Genomic DNA, 22668 nt, shown 5'->3' with positions numbered 1-22668 from the left:
GTTATTTTTGTATGTATTTCTCTTCTGGATTCTCTATTATTTTACCGCTGGAATTTGTGTCCATCTTTTGACAATATCACCCTCCTAATCGGTGTTACATTGTAATAGTCTTGAAACTGATTAGCATCATTCCTCCAACTGTCTTCTTTTTTCATATTTTTAGTTTGGGGGAGGGGTTGTTTTGTTTTGTTTTGTTTTGCTTTCCCATATAAATTTGTAGAATTCACTTATCTGTATCTGAAAAATATCCCAATGGCATTTTTATTAGTATTGCATTAAATCTATACCTGAATTTGGGAAGATGGAAATCTTTACAATGTTGTCTTCTAACACATCTTTTTCTGTGTGTTCGAGGGATACAGTATGTCTCTCCATTTATTTAGATCTTTTTTTAAAAAAAATGTGCATTCATTTTGAGAGAGAAAGAGAGCACGTACACATGCAGAGCTGGAGCAGAGAGAGAGAGAGGGAAATAGATAGAATCCCAAGCAGGCTCCATGCTGACAGCGCAGAGCTTGACACAGGGCTCTAACTCACAAACCATGAGATCATGACCTGAGCCAAGGTCAAGAGTCAGACGCCTTAACCGACTGAGATACCCAGGCACCCCTAGATCTTTCTTGCTTTGTTCAATCGTGTTTTATAGCTTTTAGCATGTAGGTCCTATACATGTTTTATTCAGTTTATACCTGAGCAGTTCATTTGGAGCTACTATAAATGATAGTGTGTGTGCCTGTGTGTGAGTGTGTGTGTGTGTGTGTGTGTGTGTGTGTGTGTTTTAATTTAGGTTTGCAATTGCACATTGCTAGTTATAGAATTGTGATTGATTTTTGTGTTGGCTTTGTATTCTGTGACATTACTACACTCATTTATTACATCTATGAGAATTTTTTTGTAGATTCCTTCAGATTTTCTCCATAGAAATTCACATCATCTGTGAGTAGGGATAGTTTTCTTTCTTCCTTTCTAGACTTTATGCCTTTATTTTTCTTGACTTATTGCACTACTTAGAACTCCTAGTACCATGCTGAATAGGCATGGTAAGAGAGGACATCCTTTCCTGGTTACCAATGTTAGTCAGAAATCTTTATTAATATGATGATAAAGGTTTTGTAGGTATCTTTTATCAGGCTGAGGAAGTTTACTTCTACTCATTTTGTTGCAAGTTTCTATAATTAATTAATGTTGAATTTTATCAAAAGAATTTTCTACGTAAGTTAATATGATCATGTGGGAGTTTTTCTTCTTTAATTTACAGCTTCCATTTTATCATATTTCCCCTGTACACCATGTGTTTGTTGTTGTTGTTCCTCTGTTCTTCCTGGTCTTTTTTCCAGTGTTTTTATTTTTTTATTTATTTTTTTTTAATTTTTTTTTTCAACGTTTATTTATTTTTGGGACAGAGAGAGACAGAGAATGAACGGGGGAGGGGCAGAGAGAGAGGGAGACACAGAATCGGAAACAGGCTCTAGGCTCTGAGCCATCAGCGCAGAGCCTGACACGGGGCTCGAACTCACGGACCGCGAGATCGTGACCTGGCTGAAGTCGGACGCTTAACCGACTGCGCCACCCAGGCGCCCCTTTCCAGTGTTTTTAAAGTCTTGATTTAACTATTGTGATTTTGACTATGTTTCTTTATATGTTTCGTAAATGGTTTTAAATTGCAATATACATTCCTTAAGCAATCTTTTTTGGAATTGATATTTTACGTCCAGTGAAAATTACTTCAAGTGACATTCAGAACCCTTACTACCATATAGGCCCCTCATCCTCTCCCTTTATGTTATAATTTTGTTATATGTTACATCTACATACCTTGAATAGCCCATAAGCCAATATTATAATTTTATGTGAATCTTCAAATATATATTAAAGAACTCAAGAATAAAGGAATTGTCTAGTATATTGTGCAGACCATGAGCATTTCTGTTGCTCTTCCTTCATTTTTGACATTCCAGCTTTTCTTCTGGTATCATTTTCTTTCTATCTGAAAATGTTCCCTAAATTCTTTTAGAAAGATTTGCTGCTTATGAATTCTCTAACTTTTACTTCACTTGAGAATGTCTTTATTTTACCTTCATACCTGGAGGATATTTTTATTGAGTACAGAATTCTAGTTTAACATTCTTTTCTTACAGCACTTCAGAAATTTTACTCCCCCTCCATCTCTCTTCCATGGTTCATGGTGAGAAATTTGCAGTCATTCAAATAATTGTTTCTCTGTTGAATGTATCACCTTTTTCTGGCTGCTTTCAACAAGTTTTTCTCCATCTTTAGATTATAACATTTTATTTTGATGTGTCTGGATTTCTAGAGGTTTGTCCTCTTTAGTTCTCTGAGCTTTTTGAATCTATAGATTTGTATTTTTGCCCAACTTAGTAAGCTTTCCATTACTATTTCTTTAATTTAGTGGGTGGAGTACTGTACTCTTTCTCTTCTTCTGGGACTCTGGTGATATAAATATTAGACATTTGGCATTGTCTGACAGGTCAATGAGGGTCTCAGTTTTTCAATCTTCTCATCTTCAGACTGAATCATTTCTATTGATCTGCCTTCAAATTTATGGACTCTTTTTCCTTCATCTCCATCTGGTATTGACTCCATTCTGTGAATTTCTTTATTCTACTTATTGTATTTGGGGGCTCTAAACTTTCCATTTGGTTTTCCTGATATCATAGCATATTGGTTCATACCATAGGGTTCAACCTGCCTTCACTGGGGTATGGTTACCATGTCAGTTCAGTTTTCAAAGCCTTCGTTGTCCTATTCGGCTGCATTACTCAGTCTGTGACCTGGGTATGATCTATTCAGTCAGTCCTCAGAGCCTTTGGAATTCTGATTAGGACCAAACCTATACATGCTCAACTTGGGGTTGGGGGGAGGGAGGGGAGTCCAGGAGTTAACAGATAACCTCACAAGGTTGTTTTCTCAAGTTTTACCTTTCCATAATCTTCCAGGTACTTTTTGGTTGCCTGGGACTCCCTTTTCTGTCCTCCAGCCAGAATTCTAGGGCCTTAGTTACAGTACTCTGCCATATAATTCTGAGACTGCACCTGTGTCCTGGGTCAGATGGCCAGAGGACAGAGAGGGGGTAAATGCTAAACAAAATGAGGGAGGGAGGACACCTGGGTGGCTTAGTCAGTTAAGCATCCAACTTCAGCTTGGGTCATGATTTCATGGTTCTTGAGTTCGAGCCCCACATCAAGCTCTTCTGCTGCCAGCCCACTTCCGATCCTCTGTCCCCCCCACCCCTCTCTCCCTCTGCCCCTCCCCTGCCCATAATCTCTCTCTCTCTCTCTCTCTCAAAAATAAACATTTTTTAAAAATTATTTTAAAAATTAAAAAAATTAAAATTAAAAAAAAGGGATCCCCCTGCCCAACCTCTTGGCATCACAGATTCACTGATCATTGAGGAAGTTTCCTCTCTCTTAGATTTTTGGCTCTCAGAGTCATCTGTTGTGGCCTCAGCTACTGCCTGCAGGAAACTTCTGAGAGTTGGAGCATGAGAGAAAGAGGAGAAGAAAAATGGGTGTTTCTATGCTCTACTTGAGCTTTAGTAGTTTCTAGTCTCACTCCCAAACTAGAGGACACCTTCTTCCCCCTCACCAGTGTCTACTCATGGGTTTCAGCTGTGTTGCATTCACATCTGGGAACACTAGAGGGTTAAAAAATGTAAATTTAGTGTTCTTCCCCAATCCACTTGCTACTACATACTTTCCACAACCTTCCGGTAACTCCTCTGTGCATTCTCTCCAGGTGGGAGGATTGTGTTCAGGAGGAGAGAAGGGGTGGAGTGTTCTTACTTCATCTGCACAGGCAGCAAGAATCAGACATGAGGTATAGACTGGAGTTTGAATGTGGCAGAGGAGATGAAACAGAAAGAGTTCTAGATCAACAGAGCATGTGGGGTGGATGTGGTAGGCTGAGAGGGGCCTTGGCAACCTGTGTCCACACTGCTCCTTACCCACATGCCCCCTCCATGTGTACACACATCAGAAGACATTCCTATCAAGTTAGCAGTTGAGCATTTTCTTAATCCTAATTCTGCCACATCCATTGTGACAAGTTTTATGATTTGGGGAAGATTCAGCTGTGCTCCAGCACTTACTGTTGGGGGTAAGTGGCCTGTGCCAAGACTTTTACACATTCTCATTGTATGAAAACTAATCTGAATGAATGACAGGGCTTTCCATGCAGGAAATCCCTTTGATATGCTCGGTCTTCCTCACTTGGAGACCATTAGGAAGGGCACTCTCTTGAACTGATGTTTCCATTCGGTGTTCTTGTTCTGGAACATCTTTGACCCCCGCAGGGTAACTTATACGCCAAGTTCTCCCCTAAAGCTTTATGTGTTTTGTTGCAATCTCACCAGCAACTCAGAAGCTCCACAATGCCATTCTGATTCAAATTTTGGGAAGTCATAACCCTAAAGACATAGATTTTTTAGGTGTTTCTATTTTCATCCTGTTTACTTGCATGTCGATATTTATTGTATTTTAAACTCTGGTAACATGGATTGTGTCTGTGACCCCACATCTCAGAGGACTGGGGGATATAGCACCTCTGCACTGTCTCTTTAAAGTACTTGTTGGGGCGCCTGGGTGGCGCAGTCGGTTAAGCGTCCGACTTCAGCCAGGTCACGATCTCGCGGTCCGGGAGTTCGAGCCCCGCGTCGGGCTCTGGGCTGATGGCTCAGAGCCTGGAGCCTATTTCCGCTTCTGTGTCTCCCTCTCTCTCTGCCCCTCCCCTATTCATGCTCTGTCTCTCTCTGTCCCAAAAATAAATAAACGTTGAAAAAAAAATTTATAAAAAAAATAAAATAAAAAAAATAAAGTACTACTTGTTTGTGCTCTACCCAGAGAAATGTTGCACTATTGTGCACGTCATTCTGTCCTGAGCCCCTGCCTCATCCAGGGCTCATATATGTTTTATATTGTCTCCTCATTCAGACTGCAATATCTTGAGGTACAGCTAAACCCAGTGGTTCTTTTTAATTCTCTTCCAACCCCAGCTTAGTGCTGGTCACTCATTGCTGTGCTATGTATGTACATACAGAGTCGGATCCAGGAGCAGCACGCATAGAGCTGACCACTTGTGCCCCCACACACACCCAGGGGAGACATTCCTGTCCAGGTCCTATAATACTAGTACCCAAACCTGACCTGTTAGAAGGCAGGGAGCAAAGGCCAGCCCTGAAGGTCCAAGTAGTCACCCCTTTGGCCTACTAGGAACCAGAGTAGGGTGCTCTGACCTCAAAGGATCTGGATGTCCTAGGAATCAGGGAAGGACAGCTTTGGCAGGCGGGAATTAGAGCCGTGTCATCTACTGAACACACTTATTGTTACATTATGTTATGTGTCAAGCAGGGCTGTGAAGCTGTCATTAATATGGCAAATGACAGATCCAGAAGCTGAGATTCAGAAAAATTAGGTCAGTTCCCAAAGTCCCACAGCCCACAAGAGAGAGCCAGAATCCAAACTTAGAACTGACCAAAAACATAAACCCACACTCTTAACAAATGCAAAACAGGTATAGAGAGCAGGAATTAACAACTTATCTTGACATTTGTAATAAAAATAACTTTTGTTCTTTAACCTTTTATAAAAGAAAAGCTTACTTGTTCTCCATTTGATGACACAGGTTAAGTGGAAGCTGACAAGCTCTTAAAACAGAAAAAGAGACACAGAAAAGGGAGCCTGAGGACCCCTGGGCAGCCCCCACAGGGCATCTTGTGTCCTGGTTCCCCACTTTTGTGTGTTTCTCAGTCTGCTTTCCCTCTGAAGTTGTTTCTGCAATCTCATTGTTATGTTTATGTAACTTTGTAGTGTGTTTACTGCATTTCTTTTTTATTGGCCTTTTCCAGAAATACCTAGAATCCTAAATTTCATGATGCACAGGCTCAGAGGTAGGAATTTAAGTCTTTTAAGGAAAAATAAGGGGTGTTTCCCTGCTGCAAGGGGCCCACACCCCAGTCTGGCACTCCACAGCCAGGGGTTGGCTTCTTATCAGAAAAGAAGCTTTCTTGTGACTATTCCTTAAAGTTCTATGACTTCCACCAGCAAACCAAGCAGAAAAAGCATTTGTTCACCTAAGAAGTTCTCACATTTGCAGATGTAGAATCAAGGTCAAATTTTTAAGGACTTTCCTAATTAAAAATAAGACTAAAGTCAACTTTTCATCTATCAGGAGCTTCCTACCTATAGAAACCACCTTTTGTCATTGTGTTTATTAATATCTGGCAGTTTCTTACTTGATTGTCTGGGTTTTTTAAGCTTATTTATTTATTTTGAGAGAGAGAGAGAGAGAGAGAGAACACAAGTGGGGGAGGAACAGAGAGAGGAAGAGAGAGAATCCCAGCAGACTCCATACTGTCAGCACAGAGTCCAACAAGGGGCTCAACTCATGTACTGTGAGATCATGACCCAAGAGTCAGATGCTTAACCAACTGAGCCACCCAGGCACCCCTCGATCATCTGTAAATTGAGTTTTTCCACCCCTAGACACACATGACAGTGCTACACCCCTCACAGATACTCAGTAAATATTCATCACATGACTGACCCCAGGTTATCAATTCCAAGCAGTAAGATGAGTCCTCAACCCCAAGCCACCTGGCTGCTGTTGAGAAGCTCTTGTCAGAGCCTGAAACCTGCTTGGCCCCTTCAAAGTGCTGGGAGTGTCTCCCATTCTTCAGTCTTAGCTTCCCAGGCCATAGCTCTTAGCAGAACCCCTGCTGCCTACACTGTGCCTTAGGAAATCTCTTGAGAAGCTGCCCTCTAGTCAGACACAGCCCCTGGCCAGGTGCAAAGGCTCACAGCAGGCACAGACTGGCTTCAGCTGCTCACATCAGGGCTTCAGCCCTGGCTCCTAATCTCTAGCCCCCTGCATCTACATGCCAGTTTATCAAAAGTGTTGTCATGGCTCCAAGCCCTGCCTGGGAGAGAGGCTTGAGTCCAACCACTCAGAAATGCTGCTGGTGATGCACATGCATGAGGAGTGCTGCACAGCTGGGAGAAGGGGAGGACCCCACATACTGGACTGAAGGCATCTCTGAGATGCACTGTTAAGGAAAAAGCAGGGGTCAGAAGAGCAAGCGTAATGCCCCATCTTATACCTAGAGGTAGAGGGAAGTGTGTATATGTGTAAAAATCTAAATATTTTGATCTTATGTCTTTAAATGGAAGGGCGCACCAAAAACCAATAACTACATCACCATCAATGGGGTGACTATACAACTTGTCATCCAAGCTAGTGCATTTTGGAGAGGGAGGTGGGTACTATCCACCCAAGATTCATAAACCAGGACTTTCCTGAGCAAAATGGGAGATGTGGTCACCCTATCCGAGGGAGAGGCACACGGGGGAGGGGGGTGTCGGTCCTAGGAGGCCTGTGCCCAAGCTGCCCCTCCGTGTAATCTGATGACTGCCCTTGGGCAAGACCCTGCCAGCCTCCCAGACTGGCTTCCTTGTCCATGACACAGGCTCTTGCTGAGTGGTCTCCAAGGGTTGTGACTACCATGTAAGCCAGGGCACCTCCAAATCTGCACTGTACTTTTCACTCCTGCCACCACCCTCTGTGGCCTGAGATACCACCTGGACCTCACTCCACTACCTTTGCTTTGTGGTCCTACCTGAAGAAGGCTCCCAGCCCAGTGTCTTCCCTGGTTGTCATCCCCAAGGGGTTTTCACTGGGTGGATGATGTGGCCCTATTCTCAGGACTTCTCTATTCCCAGGTATACACTGAAGAAGACGTGATGAGTGTGCATGTGTTATATCACAGAGCACATTAGGAAGTTCTTGGGGCATGCAGTCTCTTTGAGAATGAATTAGTTATATTTGCATGCTAGCCTTCTTACCAGCAAACACCAATTAAGTGCTTTAGGGATTTTTACATTTCTTTTCCCAAAGGCCAGATTCTGTTTACAATCCCAGGTTTAGCATTTGTTCAGTGAGCTCACAGAAATATGATGTTAAGCCCCTAGGTAAAAAGTGTAAGAGAATATTCAGTATTGGTTTCACTAGAGCTGATTTTTGCCAGTGGGCTCAATGCCAGTAATTCACACAGGCAGGTCACAGTTCCAAAGTCCTCTCCCAGAAATCCTATTTGCACCATGGAACAGCCTAAGGAGTTGCTGAGCTGATTTTCTCAACCTACGTTCAGCAGAACAATGACACCGGGGCTCCAGAAGCACTGGAGCATGGCAGTGGTCTTGAGGGGTAAGTGCAAGAACTACCACCCACTCCCAGTTCAAACTCACTCCCTAAACCATTTAAGCAAGCAGCTGGAAGCAAGGAGGGAAGGATGTTATGATTCTCATGCTGCCTCCAGGGTGCAGCTGGGAACTCCTCTGCTGCCTTCTGGGTCACTGAAGGCTCACAGTTGATCTTTGACTCAACTGGTGTGAAGAAAGGTCGCTGTGCTCCAGGTTCTCCTCCATCACCCTCTCCCAACATGACTCAACTCTGTGCTCCAGCCCTAGCACAGAACCAGGGATGGACAGACAGAAAGATGGGTGGGTGGATGGATGGATAGGCAAGTGAATGGATGGGTGGATGGATGGATGGATAGATGGATGGAAGAATGGATGGTGGGTAGATGGATGGGCATATATGGACAGGTGGGTGGATGGACAGATGGATGGATATGTGTGTGGATGGCTCAACAGACAGATAGAGGGACAGATGTCACCTGAAGGCCTCTGCTGTGCCTCTTATCATGCCAGCATATACTAAGTTCTCAGCAAATATTGACTGGTTTTTCAGTTTGAAATACAATGGCTCTACTTTAAATTTTGCACGAACAGAATGGTGTGGCAGTACAATGGTGCCTCATACTAGGTCAGCCCTTGTGCTGTTGCTGCAGTGAGGCCCCTTCTGCATAGCTATTCAGACACCAGAGTGATCATGGAGTGAAGGTGCAACTGACAACCCAGGGCTGAGAGAGCTACCCATCACCTTGCTATTTCTTCTTCTCAGCATTAATATCTGACTCTCTGATGCCTCATCTCCTTCCAGTGCTTACCTCTCCATCCACTGGATTAGGGAAGAAATGGCACTCCACATTTCTTACTGGGATATTTCTCTGAGTATGCAGGCTATAATTCTTTGTTCCCTCCTGTCCATTACTAATTACTATCTTGTTCAAATGTCCACTTGCCTGCTCACTTACTGTGTGACAGGGACAAGCAAGCAGCTGATGGAAGCATTTGAACCTCACACACCTGGCAGCCTCCCTCTGAGCTATGGCTGGGCAGGATAATCACCTGGGATATTTTTAAATGCACACCCACGAGCATTGTGTTTAGACTTACCATGTATATGTGTATTTAAAACATTCCTTTTCCATTTCTCTTCCCTTCCTGAAAAATTCATCCCTAAAGCTATACAGTGTGGCAAAGCAAGGTGAGTATCTGCAGTGGGCAGGCAGGGCATCAGCAGGAACCAGAGGATCAAAGTCAGAGTGTCAGAGCCAGCAGGGTGAAGAGGACAACTCGGGGGTGGGGTGGCACCAGAGGTGTGGAGTTTCTTACATATGGAGAGATTGATCGAGTAAGGAAAAGAGTTTAAGACTAATAGAAACCAAGTTTCTCACTGTTGGAGAAGGGAGTTATGAGTAGAAATAACTTTGGGGTGTTATATTGGAATTGGAGGTATCCATGAACTCAATGTTAGCTTAGAGATGACAGATGAAAGTATCTGTGTACATGTATGAGTGCACATAAAACACACATATCCATTCACTGAGTCTAGAGGCAGTGACATCCCAATAGTGATGATCATATTTTGACTTCTACACACCATTATCCACTATTAAAAAAAAACCTCCTTGGAGAAATGGCTGAATCCAGGGCTGAGACAGAGAAGGTACAAGATGAAACTGAAACTGGACCATATTCTTATGTCAGAAGTCAGGGAAGCACTCTGAACAATGACGGGGCTGAGTCACAAGGACACAGCTTGAATGAGCCACACTAACACAATCAGGACACATCTGAACATCAAAATAATCACTAATAGATTATAATTCATTGGATAAAATAGAAACCAGAAATCCATAGTGATATCAATAAATGCATAAAAATTTGGTGAGGAGTAGGCTATGTGCACAGATTTGAAATTCCTCCCCACAAAATTCTTATTAATTACAGAGGAGAAATGAATAGCTCTGCAGGGGGAAGCCTGGCAGGTGGCCTGAAGGCAGTGGCCCAAGTCAACATCACCAATAATGGGACAGACCAAAGGCCCAGACCACCTGATAGGATGCTGTGAGGACACAACATAATTCAATACAATCTGATCACATCAGGGAAAAGATGAACCCAGACTAAGGACATTCTACAAAATACCAGGCCCATAGTCTTCAAAAGTGTCAAAGTCGTGAAAGTCAAGGAAACCCTGAGACATGTTCCAGACCAAAGGAGTCTAAAGAGACACCACAACTAAAAGCAGCATGCTGGAGTCTTCATTTAAAAAGCATTTTGGGGGCAGTTTGAAGATTGGGATCTGTCAGGGTGGTTAGGTCTATCAGTGTATTAGTAATTGGACATACCCTTGATTTTGATGACTGTGCTGTAGGAGAATGTTCTGTTCATAGGATGTGTGCTTAAACTTTTCCAAGGTGTTAGGATTTCAGATGGGCAGTTTACTTTCAAATGATTCCAAACAACGACAAGTAATTTATACTATATGTGCAACTTTTTTTCATCTTTTGGTTGCTGCCAAATATTTTTAAGTATAAAAGTAAGGTATTTTGAATCATCAAAAATAAACAAACTTAAAAAAAAATATGTACAATAATAACCACGAAACTTCCCAGGTGATTGATGCATTCCTGAATAGTTAGTTTTTGTTCTGGAAGTAACTCAAGCAGGGGCGCCTGGGTGGCTCAGTTGGTTAAAAGTCTGACTTCAGCTCAGGTCATGATCTCACAGCTTGTGGGTCTGAGCCTCATGTCAGTCTCTATGCTAACAGCTCATAGCCTGGAGTCTTCTTCAGATTCTGTCTCCTTCTCTGCCCCTCCCCCACTCATGCTCTCTCTCTCTCTCTCTCTCTCTCAAAAAATTATATTTAAAAAAAAAAATTTAAGTAATTCAAGCAGTAAGCTGTGGGCTGTGAATGTAGAGCTCTTTCCTCAGGCTACCCAACCCTGGATTCTCCAACAGAGCCTCACTTGCTAGCTCTGGTCCCACCTGCTTCAGTCCTCACAGACCTCCCTCAGTTAATTCTGGGCATGCCCCAAGTGCTCAGGAAGAAGTCCAAGTGCCACCTGAGAGACTTGTCTCAATGCTGCCACCTGGGCTAGCACTACAGATCCTACAGAGGCCCCATCAAGCTGTGAGCTCTGACTTTCTCATCTCATTGGGCTCTTTCCTTGCTTGGGGTGGCCTGGTTGTTGAAGGACATCAAGGCTACAGTCTTCTGCCCCAATATCTGAGTTCTAAGTGAAAGAATTTCTTGGAGGCAGCTCTTTCTCTGAGCCTCAGACATGAGTCAGGCATGTGGGCTCCAGTGGGTCCAAGTAGCCTGGGTTGGGCATTCAGGGTCACTCCCCTGTTGCTCTGAGAATTGAAACCCAGGCAACCTTCTCACTCCCTTTTCTGTCAGGGGGACTATTTCCTAGAAAGGCACTCAGATCTTTGTATCAATGCCTCCCTCCCAGCCCACCTGATGTGTGCAGGCACACCTGTGCCCCTAATGGGTAAGGTTCAACTCAAGCTGCTGGATATAGTAATGGACCAAAATGGAAGCCTCCAGCCCCCACCGCATCCTTGTTCAGTGCCCCAGATAACTAGCCCCCATGTTGCCATGTGCTCTGGGTGGGCTGCCTCTGCCACCTTGTCTTAAAGGTGGCAAGCAGCCATCACAGGCAGCTTCTTTCCTATCATCCCCTGAGACCACTCAATGCAGGGTGGGGTGAGGTGCTGGGGCTTATGTCTTTGCCATCAGTGGATGGTATGGCAGGGAGGTGGCTTCAGAGGGCCTCAACAGGCAGGGTCCATAGAGGTAAGATCTGGATGGAAGATACTGCCTTCAACATCCCCGACATCCCAAACCCTAACTCAGGCTTGCTTTGCTTTGTCTCCTAGTGTGGACAACTCTGAGGACCCCGTGTATGAGAGTCTAGAGGAGTTCCATGTGTTTGTCCTCGCCCACATATTAAGAAGACCAATAGTTGTCGTAGCAGATACGATGTTGAGGGACTCAGGTGGAGAAGGTAAGTTCATACGTAATAAAACGACCATGTAGGACTCATGACCCAGAAAACATAACATCCCTATTAAGGAAGAGACAGCCTAATGTACAAGTTGAGGCTCCCAGAAGGCCACAGAGCATTATTCTGTGAAGATGAAGATTATAGTATTTCTCCTCAATTTCATGTGTTTCTTTTTCTTTCCCAGTGGCAGGAGGGTTTACTCCTGGCCATCCACCCAGCCATCTATGCTTTGTGTCGATGGCAGGTGGCCATGAGAAATCTGGCTGAGTGTCAGCTGGAATGAAGCCCTGAGGGCTAAAGCCTTGAAGAAACCAGGTCAACCCAGGGCAGTAGGTGCCTGCAGCTGGTCCTCCCTCCAGCCTTTCTGCCCAAGCAAGTGGCAAGGCCACTTCCAAAGTTCACAGGGCAACCACACTCTCAAAAGAGTAGGGAAAGAGGAGAGGTCAGGGAAGGTGGGCCAGGAAGGTCACCCCCTGTGCAACTGCCCCTGCCACTCAGCACAACTTCCCAGGTCCAGCCCCTCCCAGACTTTTCACTTTCCCTTTGCTTCCATCACTAGCACAAGCCAGTCCCTTTTGGTGCCATGTTTCCCTTTGGTCACTTCTCAAAAAGGTCTCCTTGCCAGGTAAATGTCAGACAGTGAATATCCCCCAGCCTAACTTAAATTTAAACCTGAGCCTTAACAAAAGTCATGGGTCTTCCAGAGTGTCCTACAAATTAGGACAAGGCTCTTCTTGCTGAGTCACAACTGCCAAAGGAAGTCTAATGGGGCCATGGTTGTCACAGTGGAAGGACATTGGTCCTGACCAGTGCCACCTCCTTCCCTGTGCAGGCAGCAACATGGTGTTTGTTCTCTCTGGGTACAGAGCCAGGACTCTCACTGGGGTCTCTGGGCACATAGACGTGTACCCATCAGATCCCACAAGGCTGGGTCCATGTTTCCTTCAGTGCTACCTGTGCTCAATGGCTCAGCCCTCTCCAAGTGGGCCTACCCCACCTCTCAGCCCGTGGGCAGAATCACAACTAAATCTAATGTGGATAAAGCAGGGCTGGTGGAAGGAAACCTGAGAGTTCCTCAAAAGCATCACAGAAGCTATTTTTGCCTGCATTCAGCTCACAGAAATACAGTGAGTGAGTCACTGATTCCAAGGCCAAGAGAGACAAGGTTCTTATTAAGAAGTAGATGCTGTAGCAGGGCAGATATTTCCAGAAGTTGTTCTGTTTCAGTGAGGGTTTAGGCTCTCATCCCTCCCTTTGATGAGTAAGGAAATGAACATGATTGTGTCCCAATTGCTAAAGAAGCCAATCCTCATCTCCCATTTCCCATCTGACTCACAACTTGGTGCTGGAGTTTTCTGGTTGGTTCCTTTGGACTCAAAAGAAGAGCTTCTCAAAATATAGAACAAGAAAGCTCTTGAGAAGCATAGATATCATTCTGTATATAAATGCTTTAATGAACACAAGGAGAGGAAGAAGCTCATCCAGAAAAACATGGATTTCCAGACAGTGTTCAGTGCATGTCACTGCTGACTGTTGTGAGCTCTTGATCATCTGTGTAGGTCTCAGGGCAGCAGGCCATCCCTGGGAAAATCACAGTGAAAAGCTCTCAGCCCTGTGCCTTTTGTCCCCAGTGTGCAGCCTGACAAGGCACAAGGATGAGCAAGAAGGACTCTGCCATGGAGGCAGGAGGGAGTGAGGGGTTCCCTGAGCATGCATGGGGCTCCAGGTCTCATCCACCTAGTACCTGTGAGCCTGAGCTCTCTCACCCATCACCAGATGGGCAACACCTAGCTTACTGCCTTGAGAATATCAGCCCAAGGGTGGCTGATGATCTAAGGCTGATGACCCTCCCTTCTGCCCCACCACCTCATGCAAGGTGGTAAGGGATGCCACTTAGGTCCTCTTCAGGCTCCACATGCTCTCACCATTTCTGTCCACAGCATTTGCTCCAATCCCATTTGGAGGGATTTACCTGCCTTTGGAGGTGCCTCCCAACAGGTGCCATTGCTCACCTCTGGTTCTTGCCTATGATCAAGCGCATTTCTCTGCCCTGGTGTCCATGGAGCAGAGAGATCAGCAAAGAGAACAAGGTATGCCTGCTGCTTCCTGAGACACAATGTACAGGGCAGGGGTGGGCACAGGAGGGCATGGGGAGGCAGAATGTGGGGTTGTCTGTGGGGAGCACACCCATGCACATTCAGTAACAATGGATTTTGTGTGTATATGGATAAATGAGTATGCACATGCAAATGTTGCAAATGCACATGTCATTGGAAATAACAGTGTCAAAGACAACTTTTAATTTCAAATACAAAGCAAATTAATAATTCCTACCACACTTAAATAGCCTTTAATGTTTTTCCCTTTCACATCTATGTACATTTTATATGTACATTTATAATTCATCTTAGATGTAAACTCTTTAGGTCCCTAGAGCAGGGGCCTGCAAACTATGGCCCCACTGCCTATTTTTGTAAATAAAGTTTTAGTGGACACAGCCATATTCATTCATTGACATATTATCAGTGGCTATTGCTTTGCACTACAGGGGCAAAACTGAGTAGCAGCCACAGAAACCATGTGGCTTGCAGAGCCTAAAATACTTACTAAGTAGAGCTTTATGGAAAAACTTTGCCAACCTCTGCTCTAGAGTAGGCTTTTGAATCAAAAGGTTGATATTCTCTTTCAAATTGCTGCAGCTGTTTCCCTAAGTAGTTGTTTCAGTGCTGCAGACAGGCCCACCAGGCCAGCCCCACAGGCTGTGCACTGCACAGTTTCAGGCCACCACCGGTCAGATGCTCATGTGGAGCCTGTCTTCCATCTCTGTGATATGTGTCTTTGCTGCGGAAATGGCAGGATTCTGATTAGAATGGATGCTGTTTTCTCATGTTAACTAGTGGCTGGCTGAGTGAGAGGGGGAAACTCATCCTCCTCTTGTCAATCCTGCTTCTGCTTTAGACAGAGAATCCCCAAGAGACTAAAGGACAGGCAGGACTGACAGTTTCAGGGTCCCTGCCTTTGGGTGTGGTCTCCAGAAATGCATGGTGGCTAGCCAGGCAGTGATGTGAGTCCTGGAAGGAAAAGGAAAGCAGGGTTGTGGCCAGCTGTAATGGGAAAATCACATCATTTTTCCGTATCATTGACAGACATCTCATTTGGGTCATGGAAAACAGTATTTAGCCATGAAGGACTGAGAGGCATCTTTGCCTTTTCTGTTGTCTGTCAGCCTTTTGGCCTTTGTGGGTTTTAGCTCTCCTCAGAGCTTACCCCAGCCCTTGGGCGATGTGGGGGCCCTTTCTCAGGACTTGGGATCCCAGCCAGGATCGAGGCCACTCCATCCAGGCTCCCCAGAGACTCTCTGCTGTCAGGGAAGATAAAAGTCTCAGGGCTGGCATCCCTGGTTGCTGAACAGGGGGCTCAGACACCGAGTCCTGTTTTATATAGAAGACATTGAGCTCCTCCAGGCCTTCCAGATACTGTTTTGCGGTGTTTCAAGGTGAAAATGCAGGTGCCTTTCAATAAAAGGACGCATGAGGTGGGGCTGTGGTTCAGCTTCTCTCAGGGGAATGGTTGCAGAGGTGACTGTGGTTTCACCTTTGATGACTTGGTTTTCCCAAAGAGGAGTTTGGGTCCCAATCCTTGGTTCTGTGTTGCTGTGACACAGGCTTCTGCAGCTCTACCCACTAGGTTACTCCTCTGAGCAGGGGTGAGGGGGGTGGAGCAGGGGGGGTCCTACCTCCACTGATGTCTTGTGGCCCCATCCAGCCCCCTTGACCCACTGCAGGTCAAGTGCCACAGTGCCACCTTCTTCTTTTTTTTTAATGTTTATTTTTGAGAGAGAGAGAGAGGCGCAGAGAGAGAAGGAGACAGAGGATCCGAAGCAGGCTTCACACTGTCAGCACAGAGTCCGATGTGGGGCCCGAACCCACAAACTGTGAGATCATGACCCAAGCCAAAGTCGGACGTTCAACTGACTGAGCCACCCAGGGTCCCCTGTGCAGTGTCACCTTCTGCACAAGCAGAAGCTTGTGCCCAGGCTGGGTAACTTGTGTGTGGCATGTCAAACCCTCATACATCTGGAGAGAACACAAATGCTCTGTGGGCTCTGAGGCTTTAAGTTTTGCAGCAACACATCCCTGTGCCACCCTTATAAGGCTTACGGGTGCTGGTAGAGGTGGCTCTGCTCCCTATACCTCCCATCAGCCTGAAGCTCAGTGGTTCCGCAGGATCTGTTTGGGAGCCAAGGGTTAGTTCAATAAATGTATGTTAAGCACCTGTTACTTCCAGGTTTGGGAGCCCCAAAGATGATGGTATCCCTGCTTTAGGGCTCTCACTACCTTATAGAGGAGACAGGCAACTCCCCCACACCACAGTACAAGGCAGAATGTACACAAGGCAGGCACAAGCTCCATTCAGGAAAAGAGCGATTATTCCAGTTTGGAAGAACAGACAGAGACAGAAGAGAGAGGTGGGTGAGAAGTAGTCTTGGAGGCTGTGTGTGATGTCCGGAGGCTGGTACCAGGGGGACAGAATAGGCCTGAGCGAATGTGCGAGGCTGCTGAAGGAGTGGTGCTGATGTGGCAGCGCAAGCTTGTGCTTAAGGAATGTGCCATTGGTCATGGAAAGGCCTAGGCGGTGCTGCTTCTGTGCTGTGCGGCATCAGGAGTCCTATCTAGGAAACAACATTGCCTATCGCTAAGGCAGTCCTGTCTCCTGATCCTTCAGTGTTGCTTCAAAGATAAACCTAAATGTCTTGAATACGTCCCTTCCTGGCCACCATTAGTGTTGTGTCTCCCCAAAAGGACCTGCTAAAGGTGGGAGGAACAGAGAAAACCTGTTGAGGGAGCCATCACCAGGGGAAGCCAACCCCAGGGCGCCTCGGTGCTGCTGTCCTTTCCTGACCTACAGCGGTGGGGGGGGGGGGGGGGGGGTTGCAAATACCAGGACCTAGAATTTCATGTGTTGTTACCTGATGGTTGGGGGTGTTGGGGAGAAGCTGAGAGGAGGTCAGGAGCCCATCTAAGGAACAGACTCAGCCTCTCTTCTCGGCCCTTATAATGCCAAGGAAAATGGAAGCAGCCACAGAAACCCATACTATAAGCCCCCAAAGGAAGATGTGTCCTGAATAGCACTGGGCTGTAAGGGGCTCAGAGGAGAAAGGGCTGCTGCTGCTTCTCTAACAGGGGGTCCTTCCTGAGGTGGGTGGTCCAGGACTGGCACAGCAGCTCTAAATGTTCTCAGGGATTCAGGCTCCCAGCCTTTCCCTGCTCCACCATTATTTTTTTAATGTTTATTTATTTTTGAGAGAGAGAGAAAGTGGGGGGAAGAGGCAAAGAGAGAGGGAGACAGAGGATCCAAACTGGGCTTTCTCTGCTCTGCACTAACAGCAGAGAGCCCAATGCGGGGCTCGAAGTCACAAACTGTGAGATCAAAGTCAGATACTTAACTGACTGAGCCACGCAGGCACCCCCATCCACCATTACTATCATGTGGTTTCAGTCTCATGGTCATATGATGGATACTGCAGCTCCAGGCATCACATCAAAATACCTTCTCTTCCTGAAAGTTTGTCTTTTCATTTGGGAGGAAAACCATCCCCGAGGACTTGTGCTGGCCTCTTGCTAACCCAAGCTGAACACCATGCCTGCAGGTTTCTGGCTGCATAGAAGCCTGAGAAGAGAGTACAGTGGAGGAAGGAGGGGGCGAGGTGGTTGGTGGGGGTTCAGTGAGCCAGCTTCACATCCAGGGGGTGGCGTGATGTTTTAGGCAGTTCCATCTGGATTGTCCTCTTTCTTTCAGCAGTGATGAGTACCTTGTATCTGGGGAAAGGCAAAAGGATAGAAATTAATTCTTTACCAACTTGTCCCTTGTCTGGAAATAAACCAGTGCTGACTGTTGGGCGCTCAATCCCCTAAAAAGCCATGGTGCATGAGGCTGTCAGTGCCAGCTCCTTAACAGAAAACCTGTTCTCTTTAAGGGCAGGGAGATAAGCAGGCTGTCTTATAGCACTTGTCAATGCCTTTGAGTCTTATGGTTCAGGGGCTGCCACAGGTAAAGGATGGCACATGCTCCATGCAGTCCTGGCAGTGGCCAGGACCCCCACATGACAGGGAGATATTGGGGGTCCTGTTGGAAGCCAGACCCGGTGCCAGGCAGCTGACTAGATGATCGTGTGCCTCCCACATCTGAATGCCACCTGGTAGTTTTGTGCTCAAAGGTTTTCTGTCCTCAAGCCCTGGGCCTGTGCCGGGACTCTCCCAGACAGGACCGCAGCTCTGCACCCACAGCCTTCTGACCCCTTCTGAAATCAGAACTTAGCCAGGCACTGGGCTTTTCACTCCAACCTTAAAGAAAGTCTCTGTAGCTCTGTGCTTTCAGGATGCACTGGACTCTGTCTCCAGAGGGCACCTTTGCTGAAACAGGAAGATTTTATAGATGCTAAGTCACCACCCCAGTGAGCATCCTTGCCCACAAAGATGGGCAGCTGAGGGAGAGAAGATTTAGCGGGAAAACCATCTTTTTCCTCCCTGTCCCTTTCCTGCCATGCCTCTGTCTCCATTCATGAGGTCCCCTGGTGCCTGTTAGAATCCCTTCAGCTGCAGGTAACCAAAACCCAGCTCAGCATGGCTTAGACAGGAAGGGTGTTTGTTTACTCACACACCCAACCATCTGGAATCTGGCAGGCCCCACGGGACAAGTTGGGCACTTCAGGAATGTCCTAAATGACCATGCCCCCATCCCACCCTGCAGCCTCCTCACCTTCCATGCAGGACAAGCCACTGCCACCATCCCCAGCATCAACACACACACACACACACACACACACACACACACACACGTCCTGTTTGCCCCCCAAACACCTGTGTGTGAGAGCATGGGCAGATCGAGGTAGGAAGTATCCACAAAGATCCCAGAGCATCTTGTCCTGGAAGAAACAGACATCCTCAGAAGCAACTAGTATGGTGTTAGAAGGACTCCTGGGCTGAATAGACAAGGCTCCCACAGGACAAGAGGGACAGTAAAGATCATAACTGGAATGAGTAGAATACGACAAGGATTGTTTAGTCCACAAATTCATAATGATACTTGGCAAAAGACTCACTTTTCACCTCTACTTGGTGCCACACATAACTTTGGAAACTGGTAAATAGCAGGAAACTATCAGCCCAAATCCTGCATTTCCTCAGTGAACTGGTGAGGAGACTTTTCTCTGAGTTGAGATATCTCAGTGTGTCATGAAGGGAGAGGCAACAGCATTCATTGTTAAGGGCTGAATTCATATGTTGACTTCCTAACCCCTGTATCTCAAGGATGTGACTGTATTTGGAGACAAGGCCTTTCAAGGGGTAAAGTGAGGTCATGTGGGTGGACCCTAATCCACCTGAGTGGTGTCCTTATAAGAGATTAGGACACAGACACACACAGAGGGGAACCACAGGAGGACCCAGGGAGGAGACAGCCATCCACAAACCAAGGTGAGAGTCCTCAGAAGGAAACATCCCTGCTGATTCCTCGACCTTGGAATTCCAGCCTCCAGAACTGTGAGAAAACACATTTCTGCTGTTTAAGCCATGCAGTCTGTTGTTGCTTTGTTATAGCAGCCCAAGGAAAGGAATACAGACAGAATGAGAATACCAGTCTTCAAGCCCAAGTGAATGAATGGGTGAGTCTAAACACAAATCAGCAAATACCATAAAATATGGTTAAAAAAATTTTAAGCATATCTTCAGAGTTTATTGGGAGCAAGGAACAGTCCTGTTGACTCCCACCTGAGACCTTGACCCATCAGCAGTGTCCCATATGTTATGGAGTGTCTTTCCTCCCAGGCCACATACATGGAAGGTGGAACCCAGCTGTGACCTCACATCTCCCCCTGACACACACACACACACACACACACACACTACAGCAGGCCAGCTTGGTACCTGGATAGAGAGGCATTACAAAGCTTATGAAGGACTTCTGCTTCCACTGAGGACCAGTCAGATCCAATGACATCTTACTTTGGCTTCCAACCCAGAACCAGAGCTGATGAGAAATCAACAGTGGAGAGGACGGTGCCCTGTGCACCCCTAATCTTCCCATTCCCCACAGAACCACCACATCCAGAAGGAGGGCATGTCAGAGCTGGGAAGAAGGTCAGCCGGCCCAACCCTTGCTGTGCCCTACACAGGAGGGACTCATATAGGTCACCTGGACAACCAGGGGCATAGGTGGGACTTGAACTAGGTATCCTGACTCCTACCTGGGACTTCTTCAACATCTGTTTGAATTTTTTTTTTTAAGAATAAAAGGAAAAATAAAATGCCTACTGGAACTTTTATAGAGGGTAGAAAGAAAAATGCCTGCTCACTGGTGAGAGACCAAAGTGTGCTCCTGCATCTTCCAGTAGTCCCAGGAGAAGGCCAAGAGGAAAGGTATGGCCTAGGGATCCCCCCCACCCAGTTTCTTCTACCATCCCTCACCATCAGGCCTGTCTCTTCCCATAGCCTGGACCCAATGCCAGGGCAAAGAGGTTCCCTCTCTCATCACACATGGCTACCAAGCAGATGCCAGCTGGAGCCAGGTGCTCTGAGCAAGGGCAGTGTCTGCATGAAGGCCTGGCCATGGCCGCTCCTGGTATGCAAGCTGTGCATTAACACTTCCCTTTAGAACTTCCTTCTCTGTGTCCTGATATCCTTCCTGACTAGTGTTATGACCAATAAATGAAGGGTTTGATTACTCCAGGGCAGTTCAGTTAGTCGGCATAAACTATCACTCAACACATCTGGGTGAGGATTGACTGTGCAAACAGTAAGTGGGGGATGCAAAAATCAGGCAGCACCTACCTGCAGAGCCTATGTGGCCACATGGGGAAGAACCCTGGGACCAGGAAGACCCCAGGGATTCGGCGATTTGGAGGGGAAAGATGAAGGTGCCTCCCAGAGGAGGTGGTGTTTTGCAGAGCAAACTCACATGGCAAGCCCAGCAGAGCCCACCCTAAGCAGGGATGTGCCCTGGCTGGCCCTGGCCCTGGTGAGAAGCCTCCTCAGTGCCACAAGGGAGGCCCAGGTATCCAGAGCTGAGAAGGAACTGACATGTGCTCTAAAAGCCTGAGGATGAAAGGGCATCACTAAGTGGAGAAGAGAAGGGGAGGGCATCTCTTGTGTGTGGATCCCAAGGGTCCATTCAAACAACAGAACTTCTGGGTTCAGTCTGTCCAAGCTGGACATTTCTGGCTCAGTTCATCAGCATCACCTTCTTTTAAAAATTTTTTTTTCAACTTTTTTATTTATTTATGGGACAGACAGAGACAGAGCATGAACGGGGGAGGGGCAGAGAGAGAGGGAGACACAGAATCGGAAACAGGCTCCAGGCTCTGAGCCATCAGCCCAGAGCCTGACGCGGGGCTCGAACTCACGGACCGCGAGATCGTGACCTGGCTGAAGTCGGACGCTCAACCGACTGCGCCACCCAGGCGCCCCTCATCAGCATCACCTTCTTGACCAACAGATGCTGCATTCAGATCCATTAGTAGTTGACTAAGTATATGTGAGCTCCCTGCCCCCTCGACAGCCAAATGCCTGTACGTGGGGACCCTGGGCCCCATTATAATGGATGGTGGATTTTTAAAAATTTTTCTGCAAACTCTAGTTAAACCAGGGCCTAGTAGATATTTGGAATGTAGCTAATCCTCACAATTCCACTCCAGGGAAAGAGGGGTCATCCCAGCGGCAGTCCAGCAGAGCAAAGGGCAGGACTGCCATTTACATGGTTGATGGCATGAAAGCTTGCCATGGATGCCACAGATTCCTGGAAGCAAGATCTGGCCCAAGGTCAGGGAGCAGGCTGTGGGTGGGCTCCAGCTTTCTCATGTAGAACCCTGTGGGCCTGCGATGCAGGGATGTTCTTCAAGAATGCTTGTATGATGGCACTCCATTCCAGGCACTTGTAACCAGGACAGTTAAATGGGTGTACACCTAGGGTTGGATTTCTTCCTGCCCAGGGGCAGGACCCAGTGGCTGCTGGGTCTCAGGCATGGGTCCGAGCATAGCAGAGCCTCACCAGCAGACCTGGGCTCCTACAGAGATGGCTCAGAAGCAACCTCACACCTCCTGATTTTCCACTGTTAAGCAGGCTTTTACACAACCACCATGGTGTCCTATCTCACACAAAGAATAAAGAGGTTTATACTCTCATGTCATGAGAAATCTGATGACCAGCATTTGGTTGATTTGGAACCTGACATTCATCAAAGACCTAGGCCCTTTTTGTCTCTCCACTCTCCTTGGCCTGTTGCCTTTTGTCCCATAGTTGTCCCTCATTGGTCAGATGACTACTGTAGCTCCAAGCATCATATCCTCACACAAAACATGGAGAGATCAGAAAAGACCCTGGCCCTCCTTTGTGTTGCTTTTAACCAGGAATCTTCCAATTGATTTCCTCTTACATCTCATTGAGCAGATTCTGTTCTA

At 46.6% G+C, this 22668-nt stretch overlaps 1 protein-coding gene across 1 annotated transcript in view; it reads left to right on the top strand.

The window, feature by feature from the left end:
- The window catches only part of OTUD7A (OTU deubiquitinase 7A), a 386234-nt gene that overhangs the window by 350024 nt on the left and 13542 nt on the right, over nt 1–22668 (top strand). Inside the window, exons 10-11 of the mRNA XM_040493910.1 lie at nt 12087–12214; nt 14155–14304. Of these exons, the coding sequence (XP_040349844.1) occupies nt 12087–12214; nt 14155–14304 (278 nt within the window). The remainder of the gene's footprint in view (nt 1–12086; nt 12215–14154; nt 14305–22668) is intronic.

This window comes from Herpailurus yagouaroundi, unplaced genomic scaffold, assembly GCF_014898765.1.
Source record: "Herpailurus yagouaroundi ecotype Mexico unplaced genomic scaffold, PumYag 185, whole genome shotgun sequence".
NCBI lineage: Eukaryota > Metazoa > Chordata > Mammalia > Carnivora > Felidae > Herpailurus > Herpailurus yagouaroundi.
Note: the sequence above shows the minus strand (reverse complement) of the source record. Positions and strands in the feature narration are given on the sequence as shown.